This window comes from Lithobates pipiens, unplaced genomic scaffold (assembly GCF_037356315.1).
Source record: "Lithobates pipiens isolate NorthernLeopardFrog02 unplaced genomic scaffold, aLitPip1_a1.2 Scaffold_1, whole genome shotgun sequence".
In the NCBI taxonomy this organism is placed as follows: domain Eukaryota; kingdom Metazoa; phylum Chordata; class Amphibia; order Anura; family Ranidae; genus Lithobates; species Lithobates pipiens.
In genome coordinates, this window is record NW_027507685.1 from 189,813,079 (window position 1) to 189,832,446 (window position 19,368).

General features: G+C 44.1%; 1 protein-coding gene across 2 annotated transcripts in view; it reads left to right on the forward strand.

Annotated features, from left to right (window-relative positions):
* TMEM268 (transmembrane protein 268) overlaps positions 1 to 17,590 on the forward strand; it is a 133,237-nt gene extending 115,647 nt beyond the window's left edge. For both annotated transcript variants that reach the window (XM_077479046.1, XM_077479045.1), the window contains exons 7-9: positions 3,645 to 3,716; positions 6,095 to 6,280; positions 11,091 to 17,590. In XM_077479046.1, coding sequence (XP_077335172.1) covers positions 3,645 to 3,716; positions 6,095 to 6,280; positions 11,091 to 11,267 — 435 coding nt within the window. In that variant the 3' untranslated portion in view covers positions 11,268 to 17,590. The remainder of the gene's footprint in view (positions 1 to 3,644; positions 3,717 to 6,094; positions 6,281 to 11,090) is intronic.
* Positions 17,591 to 19,368: the final 1,778 nt, after the last annotated feature.

Sequence of the window (19,368 nt, forward strand, 5' to 3'; positions counted from 1 at the left end):
TGAGGTGTTATGGAAGCCCAGGTTGCTTTGATTGCGACGTGGCATGGTGATCAGCGCTGCTGAGGTGTTATGGAAGCCCAGGTTTGATAGTGGCCTTCAACTCATCTGCATTGTTGAGTCTGGTGTCTCATCTTCCTCTTGACAATACCCCACAGGTTTAGGTCAGGCGAGTTTTCTGGCCAATCAAGCACTGTGATATCAACACCAGCAGGTGACATGGCTCCCCAAATCATTGACTGGAAACTCCACAAAGGACCTCATCCAATTTGGATTCTGTGCCTGTCCACTCTTCCTTCAGACTCCAGGACCTCCAAATGAAATGCAAAATTTTCCACAGTCAGTGATGATTTTCAGAGCCATGTTATCTGCTGGTGTTGGTCCACCCTGTTTTATCAAGTCCAAAGTCAGCAGAGCCCTCTACCAGGAAATTCTAGAGCACTTCCTGCTTCTCTCTGCTGACCTGCTTTATGGAGATGCGGATTTCATTTTCCAGCAGGACTTGGCACCTGCCAAAAGTACCAGTACCTGGTTTAATGGACATTGTATCACTGACGCTTGATTTGCCAGAAAACTTGCCTGACCTAAACCCCATAGAGAATCTGTGGAGTATTGTGAAGAGACAGATGAGAGGCACCAGACCCAACAATGCAGACAAGCTGAAGGCCTCAAAGCAACCTGGGCTTCTATAACACCTCAGCAGTGTTACAGGCTGATCGCCTCCATGCCATGCCGCACTGATGCAGTAATTCATGCAAAAGGAGCTCTGACCAAGTATTGATTGCATACTATACTGTGCATGGACATACTTTTCAGTAGGCCAACATTTTTGGATTAATTTTATTGGATTTATGTAATATTCACATTTTCTGAGATACCGAATTTTGGGTTTTCACAATCTATAAGACAATCAAAATGAAAAGAAAATGCTTGAAATCCATCACTGTGTGTAGTGCATCTATATAAAATATAGAAGTTTTACTTTTTGAATTCAATTACTGAAATAAACTTTTTGATATTCTAATTTTATGAGATGCACCTGTAAATACACCCCTTAGACCTTGTACACACGGTCAGACATTCTGACAACCAAATCCGACGGATTTTGTCCGAAACTGTTGCATACACACGGTCGGACAAAGTTGCCGGAAAATCCGATTGTACATAACGTGACAACGTTATTTCGTTACAACGGGACTACGTTCAGGCTAGTAGCCAATAGCTTTGGTCTAGGAATTTGATCTGAGCATGTGTGGCACTTTGTCCGTCGGAGTAGGCTACACATTATCGGAGTATGTCCGATCGGAGCATTCTGTCAGAAAATTTTACCGGCAAGTTGGAAAAGTTGGTCCGTCGGATATTCCGACGGAAACAGTCCGATGCAGACCACACACAGACGGAATATCCGACGAAACGGTCCGATAGGACACATTCCATCGGAATCTCCGACCGTGTGTACAAGGGCGAAGTGTGTAATGTCATTGCTGCAGGGGGCGAATAATACATTCTCACCGGTTTTTGCAGTTATGGGAGACTAAAAAAAAATTACAGGTCTAGACCAAGTTTCAGACGTTAAAATTTGATCTCAGTACAGTATTTTTTATGAGATTCTTTGAGTCAGATTTAATGAAATGATTTCAGCAACTGAAAGGGGAATTTCGTCTTCCTCTAGCAATATGCCATTTAGGTACTCACAGATATGACATGCCCTGACTTACTGTGCTGACCTTCTCTTCTCTAAAAAAGGAAACTCATTGATTTCCATAGCAGGCCTCTCCTCCGAATAATAAGAGCCATTCCAGAAAGCTAATAAAAAAACAGTCCGTGAGATACTACTGCAGTCCAGAAAGCACTGCAGCTGTGCTAAATTCAGAGTGTGCACTCAGTTTAACTTGAAGCCCAATTGTAGTTGCAATGAAAGATATACAAAAGGTCAGAGTGCATCAAAACAAGGAGTGCATTTGAAATGGATTAATATGGCCTTACTGTAGCAAAAAAAATGCACATTTAAAGCAAAGCAATGGGTGAGATTTCTAAGCAGAGCGTTAAAAGTAATTTGAGTAGGAAACAAAAATCTGGAAGGAAGCTTGGTCAGGTGACTTGACAGTCTCTTCCAGTCAGTTTTCTCTCTTGCATTAAGCAAAGAACTCCATGACTGCCTGCAATCTATGTAATGTAAAATTGATATCGATAGCTGCTCTCGGAGAGAGAGAGGGAGAGAGGGAGAGAGGGAGAGAGGGAGAGAGGGAGAGGGAGGGAGAGAGAGAGAGAGAGAGAGAGAGAGAGAGAGAGAGAGAATATATACACATACATTTATATTACACACTATGTTACCAAAAGTATTGGGACACCTGCCTTTACAAACACTTGAACTTTAATGGTGCCACTAGGGTTGGTGTCAACCGGTGCTGTAAAACATGGTGTCACCCCCACCCACTATAGTCGCCCCTCAGGATAAACCACCCCCCATCAGTATAACTAACCCCCTACATCAGTGCAGACCCCCCCCCCCCCCCCCCAATAAGTGAATAAGTGCAGACCTCTCAGGATGACATCCCCAATAAGTGCAGAGCCACCGCAGGATAAACACCCCCCCAATAAGAGCAGACCTCCCCCCATGCACCTGGGCGGTGGGCAGAGAAGGCTTCAGTGTGCAGCCGCCTGGAGAGTCCCTTGCGCAGACTGTCACTCTCTGGGCAGCACGTCTGTATCGTGAAAGGAGGAAACTGCGGCAGCAGTGAGTCTCACTCAGGCATTGATAGCGTGCAGCTTAAGAGCCCTGCCTCCAAGACCCTCCACTGCACTCAGGATGGTGTCATCCCTCTAAGGGTGTCACCCCGGGTGCACCCCCCAGCAATGCCACTGCTTAGTCTGTAGGGTCATATTGAGTTGGCCCACCTTTTGCAGCTTTAACAGCTTCAACTCCTCTGGGAAGGCTGTCCACAAGGTTTAGTAGTGTGCCTATGGGAATGTTTGACCATCCTTCTAGAAGCGCATTTGTAAGGTCAGGCACTGATGTTGGAGGAGAAGCCAGGACGAGAAGGCCTAGCTCGCAGTCTCCAATCTAATTCATCCCAAAGGTGTTCCATTGGGTTAAGAGCAGCAGGTCAGTCAAGTTTCTCCACCCCAAACTCACTCATGCATGTTATTGAAATAGAGATCTCTCTATATCCTCAATCCACTACTATATTAGTACAGGGATCAGAGTACTAACTCTTTGATTGCCTAACAGCTGTCAGATAGTTTCTCAGGCTTGCTGTTCCCACTGGTTTGCCCGAGAAACACTGGCGAGTGGCAGTTTCATAAGAAAGCTGACCAACTGCTGAAAAGAAACCATACCAGGATTATGTCTGATCTCTCCAGCCATAATCCCAGTAAACCACTTGCAAACAGTAACACACCCTCTCATATATATATATATATATATATATATATATATATATATATATATATATAGTCTGCAAGTTTAAAAAATGGGTTTTACATCCGCTTTAAATGCTTTTTTATTAAAGTGCTGAAGTGTACAGATTTTGTTTCCTCTCATCGGTTGCATTAGTGTGTATAATGGTAAATTCACTTTAAGTTTGTAAGCACATACTTGCTGTTGCATCATTCCATCCGTTAATTTCCTTTACACCATTGGCCAGCTATGCTTCATCTACTTCCATCTGTGGGGCTGTCAGCAGAGACTTTCCCAGCACTTAGCCAGCATGCATCAGGTGAGTGGAGTAGAAAACAGCCAGAAATCCTTATTGAAATGATTAGCGAGCCTGTCATGGCAGCTATGGCTGGCCCCTCATTCTAAAAATACTAGCTGCTTGGCTATCATGCTTGTCCCCCTTGTTTCAGTATTATCTCAGGACTAGGTCACCAACTTTCCTGATTTGCAGATTGTGATACTTGTTTCGAGTGAGTGATCTGAAAGTATTGGTCAGTATAACAGGCAGGCAATTAGCATTTTCAGAAGGTTGTTTGCAATGACCATACCCCTGCTTCTCAAAATGTTTCCTTAAATTTTTCCCCAACATACAAGCATACCATTCACTGAATGATTACTGGCTAATCTGGGCCGATTTGCATTGCTGCCAGTTCCCTTGTAAAGCATCCCTTGTTTGCAAATCTCCATGGACTAAAGAATCTTTAAATGTAATGCTACTCATGGATGAATAAGTACCATAAGCATCCCAATATTTACTAGCGGTGTGAAAAATTTACAGCAACATTTGCAATGAGAGCAATGCAGAACTCCAACCCAAAACATGATCATAAATAGTCCATATATACATATACAATATGTAATATAAAATAGCTCTCTTACTAGACATGTGCAACTTGTTTCATTCTGAATTTGTTAAACCCACTTCAGCCCCGGAAGTATTTACCTCCTTCCTGACCAGAGCACTTTTTGCAATACGGCACTGCGTCGCTTTAACTGACAATTGCGCGGTCATATGATTCTGTACCCAAACAAAATGGATGTCCTTTTCCCACAAATAGAGCTTTCTTTTGGTGGTATTTAATCACCTCTGCGGTTTATTTTTTGCGTTATAAACCAAAGAAAGGTAAATTTTGAAAAAACGCAATTTTTACTTTTTGCCAAGATATCCCAAAAAACAAACACAAATTTCTTCGGCAGTTTAGGCAGATATGTATTCTTCACATTTTTTGAAAAAAAAAAAAAGGCAATAAGCGTATATTGATTGGTTTGCGCAAAAGTTATCACGTCTATAAACTAGGGAATAGATTTATGGCATTTTTATAATTTTTTTTATTAGTAATGGCGGCAACCTGCAATTTTTATCATGACTGCACCATTGAGGCAGACACATCAGACACTTGACACTATTGGGACGAGTGACATTTATACAGCGAGCAGTGCTATAAAAATGCACAGATTACTGTGTAAATGACACTGGCAGGGAAGGTGTTAAACACTAGGGGGCAATCAAGGGGTTAAGTGTTCCCTCCCTGTGTTCTAACTGTAGGGGGGATGGGATCACTAGAACATGACAGATCACTGGGAGCAGTAAATCCCTGTCATGTTGCTAGACAGAACAGGAAAAAGAGCCTTGTTTACATCTCCATGTCACAATCGCAGAACACCAGCAGACAGTCCATGGGCATAACCAATATTGCAGTAGTTTAGAAAGGACGAGAGTGGGTTTACATCCACTTTAAGTCTCAGTCACAGTCTCTTCTTTAAACCAGATCCCTGTTTTTTGGCTCCAGCAGAGGGCTGGAGGTGGAGGAGGTTTGGAGGTGGACTGTCTTCTCCTGATTGCTGGGGATTGCCCTACATACCGCCTGGCCTGGTTCAGAGTCATGCATCGCCATTGTGTAGGCGAACCCCATACAAAACCCTCCACATTCCTCTTCTGTATTTACTGCCTTATATTGCCCCACATCATACACCCGTACCCCTCTCCAGTATATACTGCCCCATATACACCCGTACCCCTCTCAGTATATACTGCCCCATATACACCTGTACCCCTCTCCAGTATATAGTGCCCCATATACACCTGTACCCCTCTCCAGTATATACTGCCCCATATACACCCGTACTCTTCTGTATATACTGCCCATATTATATGCTTGTACTCCCTCCTGTATATACTGTCCATATACACCTGTACTCCTTGAATATACTGCCCCATATACACATGTACGCCTCTCCTGTATATACTGCCCATATACACCTGTACTCTTCTATATATACTGCCCTATATCATACACTCATGCCCCTCGCTTGTATACAATGCCCCATATACACCTGTACTGCTCACCTGTATATAATGCCCCATATACACCTGCACTCCAGTGTATACTGCCCCATATACACTCATACCCCTCTCCTGTATTTAATGCCCCATATATCATGTCAGTACTCCTGTATATAATGCCCCATATACAGCCGTACTCATCTCCTGCATATACTGCCCAGTTTTTATATCCTCTCTACTCTTCCACATGTTGTCAGTAAATAGTGTGTGTGATATAAAATTATATATACTTCAATCTTGCCCTCTTTAGCTAGTTCTGTTTTAAAAGTTTTTCTTTTAGGTGTCACCTTGTATCTTCTCTTTTCCACACACAGGATGATGTCAGACATTGCTTGGGCCAACTATTTATTGTAATAGAAATTCCCGCTGACCCAATGTTTGCACAGATCAGCACAGAAGACCCCATGACGGAGGAGAGCCCCCTGCTGGCCAGTGAATCCAGACACAAGCCTGTACTGTGCAACCAGAAGATTCCCCTCATTCTGTGGGATGAACCAGAAGTGAGTATCTGGAATGCCCCCACTTAATTCAGATTCTCTTAAATTTGACAGATCTGTTTCTCTAAAGCAGACCATAGATGAATCAATTTTCTTTGCTCAATTCAGTGTTGAGGGGGGAATCCCTCCCACAGTGCTCTTGTATTCTGCCAGAGGGGAGCCTTCCTGGCCAGCAGAATACAATCACTGCTGGCAGCTGTAGCCACCGGCAGTAATCTTATGTAAAAAAAAAAAAAATCCAACAGGCTGGTTGTGCTCAAGTCTATGGATGATCACCTTGGGTACGACCAGCCTCGCCCATAGATGAATCTTATCTGTGGTCAGCGTAAGTCTCGGGTCACATCTATCCACTAGCTGGCCAGCGCACAACGGTGTACGTCAGCACAATGGCACGGCTGGGCAAATGGGTGTACAGGCAAGTCCCCTGTAAATTGCAGCATTGTGGGCACGAGCGCTCACCACATACTCCGTGATTGTGCCCGCAGGTCCTGCGGACTTGATGTCTGCTGGGGGCTCATGATCATGTCACAGAGCGGAAGAAAGGGGAGATGCCTTTGTAAACAAGTATTTTCCCCGTTTCGCCTAATGACATGACAGATCTACTGCTCCCTGTCATTGGAAGCAGTGATCCGTGTCATGTCAATGGAAGCCCATTGCCCCAGTTATAATCACTCCCTAGGACACTTAACCCTTTGATCCCCCCCTAGTGTTTAATCTTAAGATGATGCACAAGAAAGCCCACAATTTGTTGAAGACAAGCAGACCAAAGGGCATGGATTACTGGAACCATGTCCTATGGTCTGATGAGACCAGGATGAATTTATTTGGTCCAGATGGTGTCAAGCGTGTGTGGCAGCAACCAGGTGAGGCGTACAAAAGACAAGTGTGGTGGGAGTGTCATGGTCTGGGGGCTACACGAGTGCCGCCGGCACTGGGGAGCTACAGGTCATTGAGGGAACCATGAATGCTGACCTGTGATATACTGAAGCAGAGCATAATCCCCTCCCTTCAGAGACTGGTCCGCAGGGCAGTATTCCAACATAATAACGCCCCCAAACACACCTCCAAAGTGACCACTGCCTTGCTAAAGAAGCTGAGGGTAAAGGTGATGGGCGGGCCAAGCATGTCTCCAGACCTAAACCCTATTGAAAATCTGTGGGGCATCCTCAAACGGAAGGTGGAAGAGTGCTAGGTCTCCCAACATCCACCAGTTCCGTGATGTCATTATGGATGTTGGAGGAGTGGAAGAGGACTCCAGTGGCAATCTGTGAAGCTCTGGTGAACTCCCTGCATAAGAGGGTTAAAGCAGTGCTGGAAAATAATGGTGGCCACAAGATATTGACAATTTGGGCACAATTTGAACATTTTCACTTAGGGGTGTACTCACTTTTGTTGCCAGCGGTTTAGACATTAATGGCTGTGTGTTGAGTTATTTTGAGGTGACAGAAAATTTACACCGTTATACAAGCTGCACACTCACTACTTTACATAGTAGAAAAGTGTAATTTCGTCAGTTTTGTCACATAAGATATAATACAATATTTACACAAATGTGAGGGGTCTCACTTGTGAGATACTGTATATGAACTCTAGGAATTAGGCAAGATCTACCTTGAGGGCCAGTTCGCACCATGAATCATACACAAACGCTCTATAGGTTCCTGCACAATTCACATTTGATCCAGGTGCAGTGTGTTTTCAGTCCATTCAGTGGGGCTTTAATCGCAAAGGATCACACCAAAAGTAGTGCACTACTTATAAAATGAGCAGGAACTGGATCACATGGTGCTGCTGTACCCTGCAGGTAAATGCACTTAATTTGGAGTTAACATTGACATCCTCTGCAGATACTAACTGCAGTGCGTTTTGAACGCAGTTTAGGAAACAAGCACGGAACGTGGGTTTTTCCACACCGCATCCTGGTGTGACCAGGCCCCAAGGCCTGGTTCACATCATGGCAGTTTTTGTAGTACTTTTGTGGTGTGTTTTTGCACACACTTTTACATGTTTATGCTTTTTATGCTTTTTCTTTTGTTGGGTATTGGATTAAAAAGCACAAAATGTGGCAAAATCACAGCAAAAATGACTACATGCTTTTCTGCAGCTTCTTCATTGAACCAAAGATGCACCATTTTGCATTTGAATAAGTCCTTGACCCTTTCCAAAAATTGCAGCAGCTGAGAGAAAGCTTTGCTGTGAACGTGTTCCACAGGGAGCCATGTTAAATGGACTGTAGTGTGTTTCTGCAAAAAGCACTAAAAACACATGTGTGAACCAGGCCTAAGGCCTGGTGCATGCCAAACGCAGTCCAGTGCGTTTTTAATCTGCATAAAAACGCATTCATAGCGTTTATTTTAATGACCCTAGTTCGCATCAGTGCAGTACAGTCAACAAAAGTAGAACATGCTGCACTTTCTGTATGAAACTCATCTGGAACGCAACAAAATGCACCAAAACAAAGCGTATCGAAAACCCACTGGAACATCCTGAAATAAGAAAAAATAGGGAAAAAACAATGAAATGCATAAAATATGCGCATGCAGAAATGCATCAAGACCCCAGAAATTGTGGTGTGAACTGGTCCTCACAGTGCACAGTCCACCTACAGGTAAGTCTATAATAAAGCTTACCTGTAGGTGGACAAAAATGGCAGACACAAGTTTACGCCTGCTTTATAGAGGTTTTATACCTTCCTGTATACATGTAGCTATAGGTAAGCCTAGAATAAGGCTTACCTATACAGGGCCGGTGGGTGCTACCATTAGGTAAATTAGGCAGCTGCCTAGGGCACAGCCACGGCCTCTGTCCCAGTGAAACCCCAGGCGTGGGCGAGCTCAGCTCTCCTGGTCACTGTGAGCCCCGTTCAGAACACATCCGCTGCAGGTGCTGCCAATCCCCCGATGTGTCCCACTGAGCTCCCTGCTGTCACATCTCCAGTAATACATGACAGCGCCAGCCCCAGGACTCCTTTGCTCCAGCCTGTCCCACTGCTGCGGCCTGTGTCAGTGTACAGCAGAGGGGCTCGGTGGAGATCATGGGAGCATTGGGAAAGGTGCAGCAACTGTTAGTTGGCACCAAGGAGCATCTGGATGGCGCTGGTGGGGACTCCTAAACACTGCCCACCCACTGCCGAGGAGAGCTCCGATGAGATGGATGAGGCCATGAAGAGTTGAGGATGGATCTTCCGATCTACATTGCACTGTGTGTGGATGGGAGGGTGTGAGTAGTTCAGGAACCAGGTCGGTCAGTGTGTCAGGTAGGCGAGTTTAGTGGTCAGGCAGGTCAGTGTAATGGTCAGGTAGGACAAATGAGTTAAATGGGCAGGACAAAGGGGGCGGAGTCAGGGGTGGCAAAATTAGGTTTCGCCTAGGGCGTCAAAAATCCTTACATGGTCCCTGTACCTATAGGTACTGTAAATCTTCTAAACGCTGTTCAGGAGATATTTACTGTATACTGCGCCAATGTCGTCAACGGTGCATGTGTTCTGAAGGAACAGCCACCCGTGCCAAAGCGAGTGCCATGACTGGTGACGGAATGTGCAGGAGTGACTCCACGCGCCACCGGACAGTCACAAAGCCGGAGTCCGCGGCCCCAGATGGATCCGGCCTGCAGCGAGGACAACACAGGCTTCGTTTGCAGGTGTCACATGATGTGCTAGTATGCAAGGCATTTGTTTACTTCCACTTTAACGATATCTTATTCTTAAAGTTTGTATAATATTTTTCGGATATGGTGACAAGGTTACCAACTGCTTAACTGCTTGCCGACCAGCCACCATCATACTGCGGCAGGTCGGCACGATCCGGTGAGCTATACGTCGGCTCCTTTAAGGGGGATAGCAGGCCGCTGCACTGCGGGGGTGCCGATCACTGCCGGCCACGAGTGATTGTGGGCACAAGAGGCAGAACACACAAATCCCTGTTCTGTTTGGAGAGGCAGATTGTAAGTTTCTAAAAGCCAGGAATCACTGTCATTTCCTCTAGGTCAGTTCCTCCCCCTACAGTTATAAACACACACAGGGAACAGTTAACTCCTTGATCGCCCCCTAGTGTTAACACCTTTCCCTGCCAGTGACATTTTTACAGTAATCAGAGCATTTTTATAGCACTGATCGCTGTAGAAATGCCAATGGTGCCAAAAATGTGTCAAAAGCGTCCGATGTGTCCGCCATGTCCTCGCAGATCGCCGCCATTACTAATAAAAAAAAAAAAAATTCTATAAAACTATCCCCTATTTTGTAGACACTAACTTTTACGCAAATCAATATACGTATATTGCGTTTTAACAAAAATATGTAGAACACACCGGCCTAAACTGAGAAAAAAATTAGCTTTTTTAAAAAAATAAATGGGGATATTATAGCAAATTGTACAAAATATTGTGTTTTCCAAAGTTATCACTTTTTGTTTATAGCGCAAAAAATAAAAACCGCAGAGATTATCAAATACCACCAAAAGAAAGCTCTATTTGTGGGAAATAAAAAAAGGAATCAATTTTGTTTGGGTGCAGCATCGCACGACCGCTTAATTGTTGATAAGTTAAAGCGACGCAGTGCCAAATTGCTCTGGTCATTCAGCAGCCAAATCTTCCGGGTCTGAAGTGGTTAAACATTCTATGTATTTTATCTAACATGTCTAATAAGTAATAAAATAATGTTCTACAATGTTACTAAAGAATATTTTTTATTGCCAAGTGTGTCTTCCTATTTGTGACTAATATTGGATGTGGCACTACAAACGCATAGAACTACCGTTCTGTTCTGTTCTTCCTTTTTCCAAAGTTTGTATAACAATCGTTTTTCCTCCCCCATCAGGTAATGGCTCGGCAGCTGCTGGTTATAGCAAGTGCCTGTTACGTTCGTCTCCTCATCGCAGGCCAGCTACCAAAATCCCATGGCGCCCGCCATACCGGTATCCTGGATGTGCCTTGCCCATGCCAGTTTATTGAGAACAGTATACTGACGTCTGGCCGCTGCATCACATGCATATAGAAAGCAGAAGCCAAAAGTACCAGAACCAAAAACAGTATGAGACCAATACATCAGTCTGACAAACAGTGGTGGGCTCCCTTCCCCGGGATGGCAATAAAATCAGATGCAGCAGAAGCCTCCAGAATATGGATGACCTAGAAAGGCTGAACGGTCTCTCGGCACGCAGATTGCGTTTTCTACAGAACTCCACTCCGTCTCCTGCTGTGATTAATTTGGTCCCTGCTGCAACAAAACTCTATAGGCCTGAGAAGAGGACAGCCTGCTGAGAACAAAATCAGGTTTACATGACTGACTCAGATGTCAAAGACATTTTAAATAGATTTTTTTTTTACATTTATCCAGACAGCAATTTTTTTCTGGTAGGAAATATGCTGCTCGCACTGAATCACGTTTCTCAGACTTTATTATGCTGCAGGAAATTATTAATTTTCATGAAAAAGTGGGATAGGATTTCCAGGGACTTACTGAAAGAGCGACAGCGATTTATAAAGTGCAGTAACTGAAAGCGCAAGGCGATGTTCACACTACGCGGCCCTTCAGCATTGAATGTTAATGGCGACTCTACGTCCCTGCTAACAGGCCGGTTCAATGCAGAGACTTTGGGAAAAGGATCGCGCTATGTTGACGCCTACAGGTGTGCGCGCACTCATGTTTTCAGCGTATTCCTGCACATTCATTTCAATGGCTGCCCTATGCACAAGAAATGCAAAAAAATAAGTCCCTTTTCCGAGAACCATTGTGCGTGTGTTCCCAACATGGAGTAGTGCGAGTCTAGCCTCAGGGACTTTGTGTTTCTCGCAGGCACAGCAGCCTAATGAAAAATGACTGGGCAGTAGACATGTGCACTGCTAAAAAAAATTGTTTATTTTCGGGTCAGTTATTTCAAGAAAATGCAGAAATTCGAATTCAGAAATCTGAAAATACAAAAAGAAGAAAATCCAAAGATAAGAACGAAAATTAGAAAATCTGAAGGAATAACTATTAAATTATAGGTACAATGGAACCTTGGATTACGAGCATAATCCGTTCCAGAAAAATGCTTATAATCCAAAGCACTCGCTTTTTAAAGCGAGTTCTCCCATAGAAGTCAATGGAAAAATGATAATCCGCATTGACTTCTATAGCATGCAATACCGCATGTGGCCAGAGGTGAGGGGTGCTGGAGAGCCTCGAGAACGGAGTATTTCCAAGTGATTCCGAGTATTTCCAAACAGCTCAAAACCATTCCGAGTGTCACCAGCGCCCCCGCACCTTTGGCCAAATGCGGTACTGCACACAAGCTTGAATTCTGCTAGTTTTGCAAGACAAACGCAATCAGATGCTCGTCTTTCAAAACGCTCGTTAACCACGGTTCCACTGTATTGGAATTTCCTTCCAAATTTGGCTGTTAGTGAATGTAACGAATATCAAATTATCCAAAGCTACGAATTATCCAAAGGGAATGTAACGAATATTAATAAAAACATTTATTATTGTTACATTCGTTTAGATGTGATATTTGTCATTTCGGGTAATTCCCAACGTCAGATAGATTCGTATTAGTTACATTCACGAACAGCCAAATTTGAACGGAAATTTCAATACCTATAATAGTAATTCAGATTTTTTCTAATTTTTGTTTTTAACTATTAAATTATAGGTATTGAAATTTCGTTTCAAATTTGGCTGTCAGTGAATGTAACGAATACGAAATTATCCTAAATAATGAACGTCGCATGTAAACAATTGGAAAGTAACAAAATAATAAACATGCTGTTTATATTTTTTTATTATAATTCAGTCCATTGCTATTTAGATGCGGCATTCGTTATTTTGGATATAATTTGTACGTTTGGACAAATTTATATTAGTTACATTCACTGACAAATTTGGAAGGAAATTACAATACCTATAATGTAATAGTCAAGTTACTCTTTATTTCAGATTCTCATTTTCAGCTTTTCTTTGTTCTTATTTTAGTTCTTTTGAATTTGCAGATTCTCTTTGGCTTAATGTACACGGGAACGTTTTAAAACCTCTCCTGAATGATTTAACTTGACAGATAGTAACAGACTTTTAAAAAAGGTCAATTTTGCCACGTTTACATGCTGCATTTGCGTTAAGCATTTTATTTTATTTGCAAATTGTCAAAAATTAAACACACCTCTGAACAAAATGCAGCTAAACGTGCGTTACCACGTTTACAAGCTGGTACAGGCATTTGGAGTTTTAAATGCCTCTGAACATCTGTCCTGAACTTAATTTTCCAAAAAATGCTTTTTAACTCAACTACCTAGAAACTACTATAAATGTCCCTGTGTACATGTACTGATAAGATAACAGAGGAGAGTTCAGGGGCAGCTGAAAAAAACACCCAACTGCTCCTAAACGTCCGTTTACCAGCAGCAGTGTACATTAAGCCGGATTTTTGAATTTCCAAATCTTCGAATTTCCTTATGCTCAAATTTTGGAAAAATTTGTGAAACGGGTTTTCTTTAAAGCGGGGTTCCACCCTAAAGTGGATCTTCCGCTGATCGGAACCCTCCCCCCCTCCGGTGTCACAATTGGCACCTTACAGGGGGGAGGGGGTGGAGATACCTGTCAAAGACAGGTATTTACACCCACTTCAGGGCATAGACTCCCATGGGAGTCTATGTCATTTCCTGTCCTGCCGTGCTGTCTGCTGGGACACACACGGGTCCCAGTGACAGCGCGGACAATTCCTATTGCGCTGCGCGACTCGCGCATGCGCAGTAGGGAACCGGGAAGTGAAGCCGATTCGCTTCACTTCCTGATTCCCTCACCTAGAATGGTGATGGCAGCAGCCGAGCGATCGGCCTCGGCTGCCGGCATTGCTGGAACCCGGGACAGGTGAGTGTCCATTTATTAAAAGTCAGCAGCTGTAGTATTTATAGCTGCTGGCTTTTAATATTTTTTTTTAGGTGGAATCCCTCTTTAATTCAAATATTTCTGAACTTTTAGAATTTAGTCAAAAAATTAATTTGGAACGAAACATATTGCACATCTACTGGGCAGCACTATATGCAGCACACAAGAACATATGGAAAATGTGTGGAAACACGCATGCACTTGGTCACACGTGTTCGTGTAAACCTAACCCACATTCACCTTTTCAAAAAAATTAAAAAAGGTGAACTTACACCCTACATACTCTCCAAATGCCTCCATGGGCAATCAGCTGTCATTTCCCATGCTGCTGCAGCGGTCTAGTGATTTGGAAGCCACAGTCTTCTTCCCCTACTTTCCTTCAGGGTGCCAGGAAGAATCAGCGCAATTCTGATTGGTCAGCACTTGCACATTACTGTTGTGACCAATAGGAAATGCCCTAATCCCTCCCAGCATCCCTAAGGGGAAGAATGCAGCTTTTGATTCCCCAGACCACTGCACCAGCTGTTTGAGCAGTTAAAGCTAATCATCCATGGTGGTGAATGCGTCAGGGGCTGAGGGGGTTGGACGGTGTAGTACGTTAGGGCACCTTTTTCATTTTATGCAAAAAGGTGAACTTGCACATTAAGCCCATGTTCCCATTGAATCAATTTGGCATGCAATTTGGCATGTCAATCAGTAGCTATTGCCGGCAATGGCACCGCCTGAATCTGTGTGGAGCCGCAAGCACTGAACTTATTTTTTCTGGTGAAGAGACGCTTGAGAGGGGATATGATTTCAATTTATAAATAGTGTACTGGTGACCCCACAATAGGGATAAAACATTTCAGCGGAAGGGAGTTTAACACGACATGTGGCCACTCAATATTAGAAAAGAGGTTTACCCTTAAACTATGTAGAGGGTTCTTTACTGTAAGAGCAGCAAGGATGTGGAATTCCCTTCCACGGGCGGTGGTCTCAGCAGGGCACATCGATAGTTTAAAAAAAAACTATTAGATAAGCACCTGAACAACCACAACATACAGGGATATACAATGTAATACTGACATAAAAATCACACACATAGGTTGGATTTGATGGACTTGTCTTTTTCAACTTCACCTACTATGTAACTGAGTCCCAAAACTAGTTCCTGTACTACTTTTGGCAACTTCAGGGGGCGATTTGTATAGACATCTGTGCAGGAACCCACACGGATGTCTCAAATCGCCCCTGAAGTCAGACTGCATTGCCAGGTTGAAATCGCACAAGTTCAGCTGAACTCGCATGATTTCTAATCCGCTCCAATGTGAACCTAGGCTAAAGCAGTGTTTTTACCCTAGAGAAGGGGTCTACAAGCTTTCTAAACAAGGGGCCAGTTTACTATTCTTTAGACTTTAGGGGGGCCGGACTGTGGCCATCATTGGTTTCAGTTAGTGTCATTGTGGCCCCATCGTTGGGCCTCATGCACACTGCATGTTTTTACAGCTGCGTTTTTTTGGCTTCAGACTTTCTGCAATCAAACTCCCCAGAATGTAATTCCATGTGTCCATGCACATAGGCTATCTGCATTTTTGGCAGGGGGCATTTTCTATCTGGAAATAAAAACGAAACTAGTGGGTTTTGAGAGAAGTTTTTCAGCTGGAAAAACACTAAACTCTGGAAAAATCTGAAAACACAGCTATTCGGCATTTCAGCATTTTTAAGCTATGAGCTTTTATGGGTGTAAAGTTTAGCTAAAAAAAAAAAGCTAAGACGATACAGCTAAACGCCGAAAAAATCTCCTACAAAAACACAAACTACAGCTTGCTACAGCCAACATTACTGGCTTTTTTTTTATAATGTCCAGTGTGCATGAGGCTTATCAATAAATGAAATGGTGCCCGAGGGCCGGATAAAATTGAGCAAAGGGCTGTATCTGGCCCCTGGGCCAGTTTGGAGACTACTGCCCTAGAGAAACCCTTGAAGTCACTTTTAGGTCTCAGGGAAGCCCTGACGAAAAAAATGTAATTGGCCAGTGGAAAGGTTTACCCCCCCCCCATTGATAGTGGTGATGAGCTTGTGTTTGGCCGAACCTGGAAGGCAGTTGTAATTTATGGGCCAATGAGCTGTAGATGGGAATCCCCAACCCCGCTGGTGCATGTACACAAAGGAGTAAGGATGCTCATGACATTGACCTAATCTGACCATGAGGCCAGATTAGGTCAATGTCATCACACGCATCTCCACCCCTTTGTGTCTGTGCAGGGAAACCCCTACAAGTAGCTTGTTGACCCTCGAATGACAGCCGACTTCCAGGTTTAGCTAAACATGGGTTTGAACTGAACCTGCAGCCAAGCCCAAGCTCCACCATATTGGTTAGTAGTAGTTAGATACATACAACTAGATTGTTCTGCAATGTTAAAGGTGTATTGCCACTCACCCAACTGCATTCCTCAACTCAGAATCAGGAAAATATTCTAGTGTTTATAGGCACGTGGGTCACTCAGTCACCTTAATCCAATCACCATGGCATGTGAAAACAGAGGATGATGAATTGAAGCCAGGGGTAGGCAACCTTGGCACTCCAGCTGTGGAGCAACTACAAATTCCATCATACCTCTAGGAGTCATGCCTGATTTTCAGGGTCTTGCAATGTGTCATGGGACTTGTAGTTTCAAAACAGTTGGAGGGCTGAGGTTGCCTACCCTTGGTCTAAGCTCTACAGGAAGTGTAAGTATGTGAAACCAACCTTTCATATCCATGGTGCCATAAAGTGTGTTGTATGTGATAATTGTTCAAATTACATGGTAAGGTGTGAATTGGTGTTAATTGCTAGGGTAGAGATGTTAAAATGGCATTACATATGGGTACTACATGGTGTCAAAGGCCCCCGCCCCTGTTTAGGGATGGTTGAACTAGTGTAGCTTGCCTCTGCAACACTGGGTGGAGGTGACAAGAGATGGGCTCAATTCACAAAGCTAAAACACCAGTATAAGGACACCTTTAAAAAAAAAAAGTTATATACAGCCAAGTCCAATACGAAATTAGAGAGCTCAATCTATGTATAAGAACATGTGTCAGACAAGGCCCCGCAGGCCGAATTCAGCAGGCCAGGCCATTTCATGTGACCCTCGCACCTCCTGCAGCACACCCCGTGTCTCTGCCCCCCACCTTGTCTCAGCAGTTGGCAAAAGAACTACTCCTATAGATCTGTGCCTCTCTGTGCAGCCATGGCACCCCTTTGTCTCCACCTCTTGTGGTCTCAGCATTCAGCAGCTGACTCTAGCCCTCCTCCGGACTCTGTTGTACTTCCTTGCTCCATCCACCCAGCTTCTACCTGGCACTAGGCACAAGGTAAGGGATGTGCAGTGCCGGGACAAAATCATGTAGAGCCTAAACATGCCAAATTGTGCCCCCCAAAATGTATGAGCGTTGTCAGCAAAATCTCCCCCCCCCCCAAAAAAAAACAAAATAAACAGTACTGTAATACTTATTCCCTCTCCTATCAGTAAAAACCCATGCTGAATTCCCCACACCCAGCACAAATCTCTACTGCCCCCCAGCTCAGCCTCCCAAAATCCCCTTAGCACAAATATCCCCTCACAAAAATTCAGCACCTCTTAGCACAAATCCTCTACGTCTCAAATTTCCCAAACACAAATACTTCCCCCCCCCCCCCCCATCTCCTAGTACAAACCCCCCCCCCCCCAATCATCCCTACTGGCACAAATCCCCCCCCCCCCCCAGCACCAAAAAATTGTTCCTCCTAGCTCAAATCTTCCCTCTTCCCAACACAAATGCCTCCAAATCACCACTACTAGCACGCCTCCCCAATTTTCCCCTTCTATAACTCTTTCCCACTGCTGTCCCCCAAATTCCCCCTCCCGCACTCCTTGTGGTGCCCCCCCACACCACTGTGCCCAGGGCAGCTTCCCCTCCTGTCCACCCCTAGTTCCGCCCTGGGGGTGTGCACTGATGTAAGCGGCTGACTCGACTTCTGATGGAGGGGCTCTTGACACCTGATGGGGGGGTTAATGAGAATATTTAAATTCTATGCCAGTTGTAAAGGAAGGTCACACAGCACTGGTATCATCCACAGTTTCCACAAAAATTGTTTTTGGAGACTGATCAGACAGAACACCATAGCAAAAACCATGTTCTGTCTGAGCAGTATCCAATAAAGTTTCTTGTGGATGACACAAGCGGTGTGCCACCATCCTTTTCAGACTTGCCCTCAAAGGGCGGGTATCTGTATAGTAGATGCAACCATAACTTACCAATAGCAATAACGGATACTTGTAGATAATTGCAGGTTTTTTCTTTCTTGCATACCCTTTTCTTTTCCTACCCATTCTTTACAATGACCATTTTCACCGAGGGCAGATGGAATCCGTCTCCCTTGCTGGAATGCTGCATCTGCCTTCTGAACATATGACAGGGCACATCAGCTAAAGGGGATAGAACTAGGAATGTAGCCTTCCCAGGATGCATATGAGGCCAGGACTACCTCACCAGTGCCTCATTCAGGAAGTGGAAAACACTAAATTGTTACTAAAAGTAACCTATGAATGTAAGTTACTAATATGATTTTTAGTGAAGGTGGAAGGGTGGGGGAGCTTTAAAAATTTGTGAATTGGGCCTATTGTCTAAACAAAGATAACAGGGGTGTTTTGGAAGTTTGTGACTACCTAAACTGCGGCCTTTATAAACCATCTCAATACCAGCATGTTTCTTCATTTCAAAAAAATTGTGGTAAAAAATGAGATCACCATGGGGTCTCTACTAGGGTTGCACTGATACTTTTTTATAATTGGCGAGCACCAATACTTTTGGTCAAGTACTTGCCGATACCAAGTACTGATACTTGCGATGAGATTTGAGTCAATACAAAAAAATTTAACAAAAAAATAACGCAAATCACACTTCAAAGAATCAAATGAGATTTCCCCCCTGTGTGTATAGAAAGGGAAAAGCCCCATGTGGTGGGCAGTTAAAAAAAAAAAGTTAGAAGTTACAGTAAATATCTGGCCACATGCAAGATAATCAACATAGGTGTCCCCAGTGGCAGAACTACCAGGATCACAGCAGTCCACCCTAGCATTCCGCAACTGTTGGGGTCCCCAGCAGGTTGCTAGTCCCAAGGCTCTGAGCGGAGAGCACATCTCATACAGCTCAGAGCCGACAGTTCTCCCTGCTCCCTCCTCACTCCCACAGGGTGACACAGCCGATCTCGTCCTCCTCCCCCCTCCCGTCT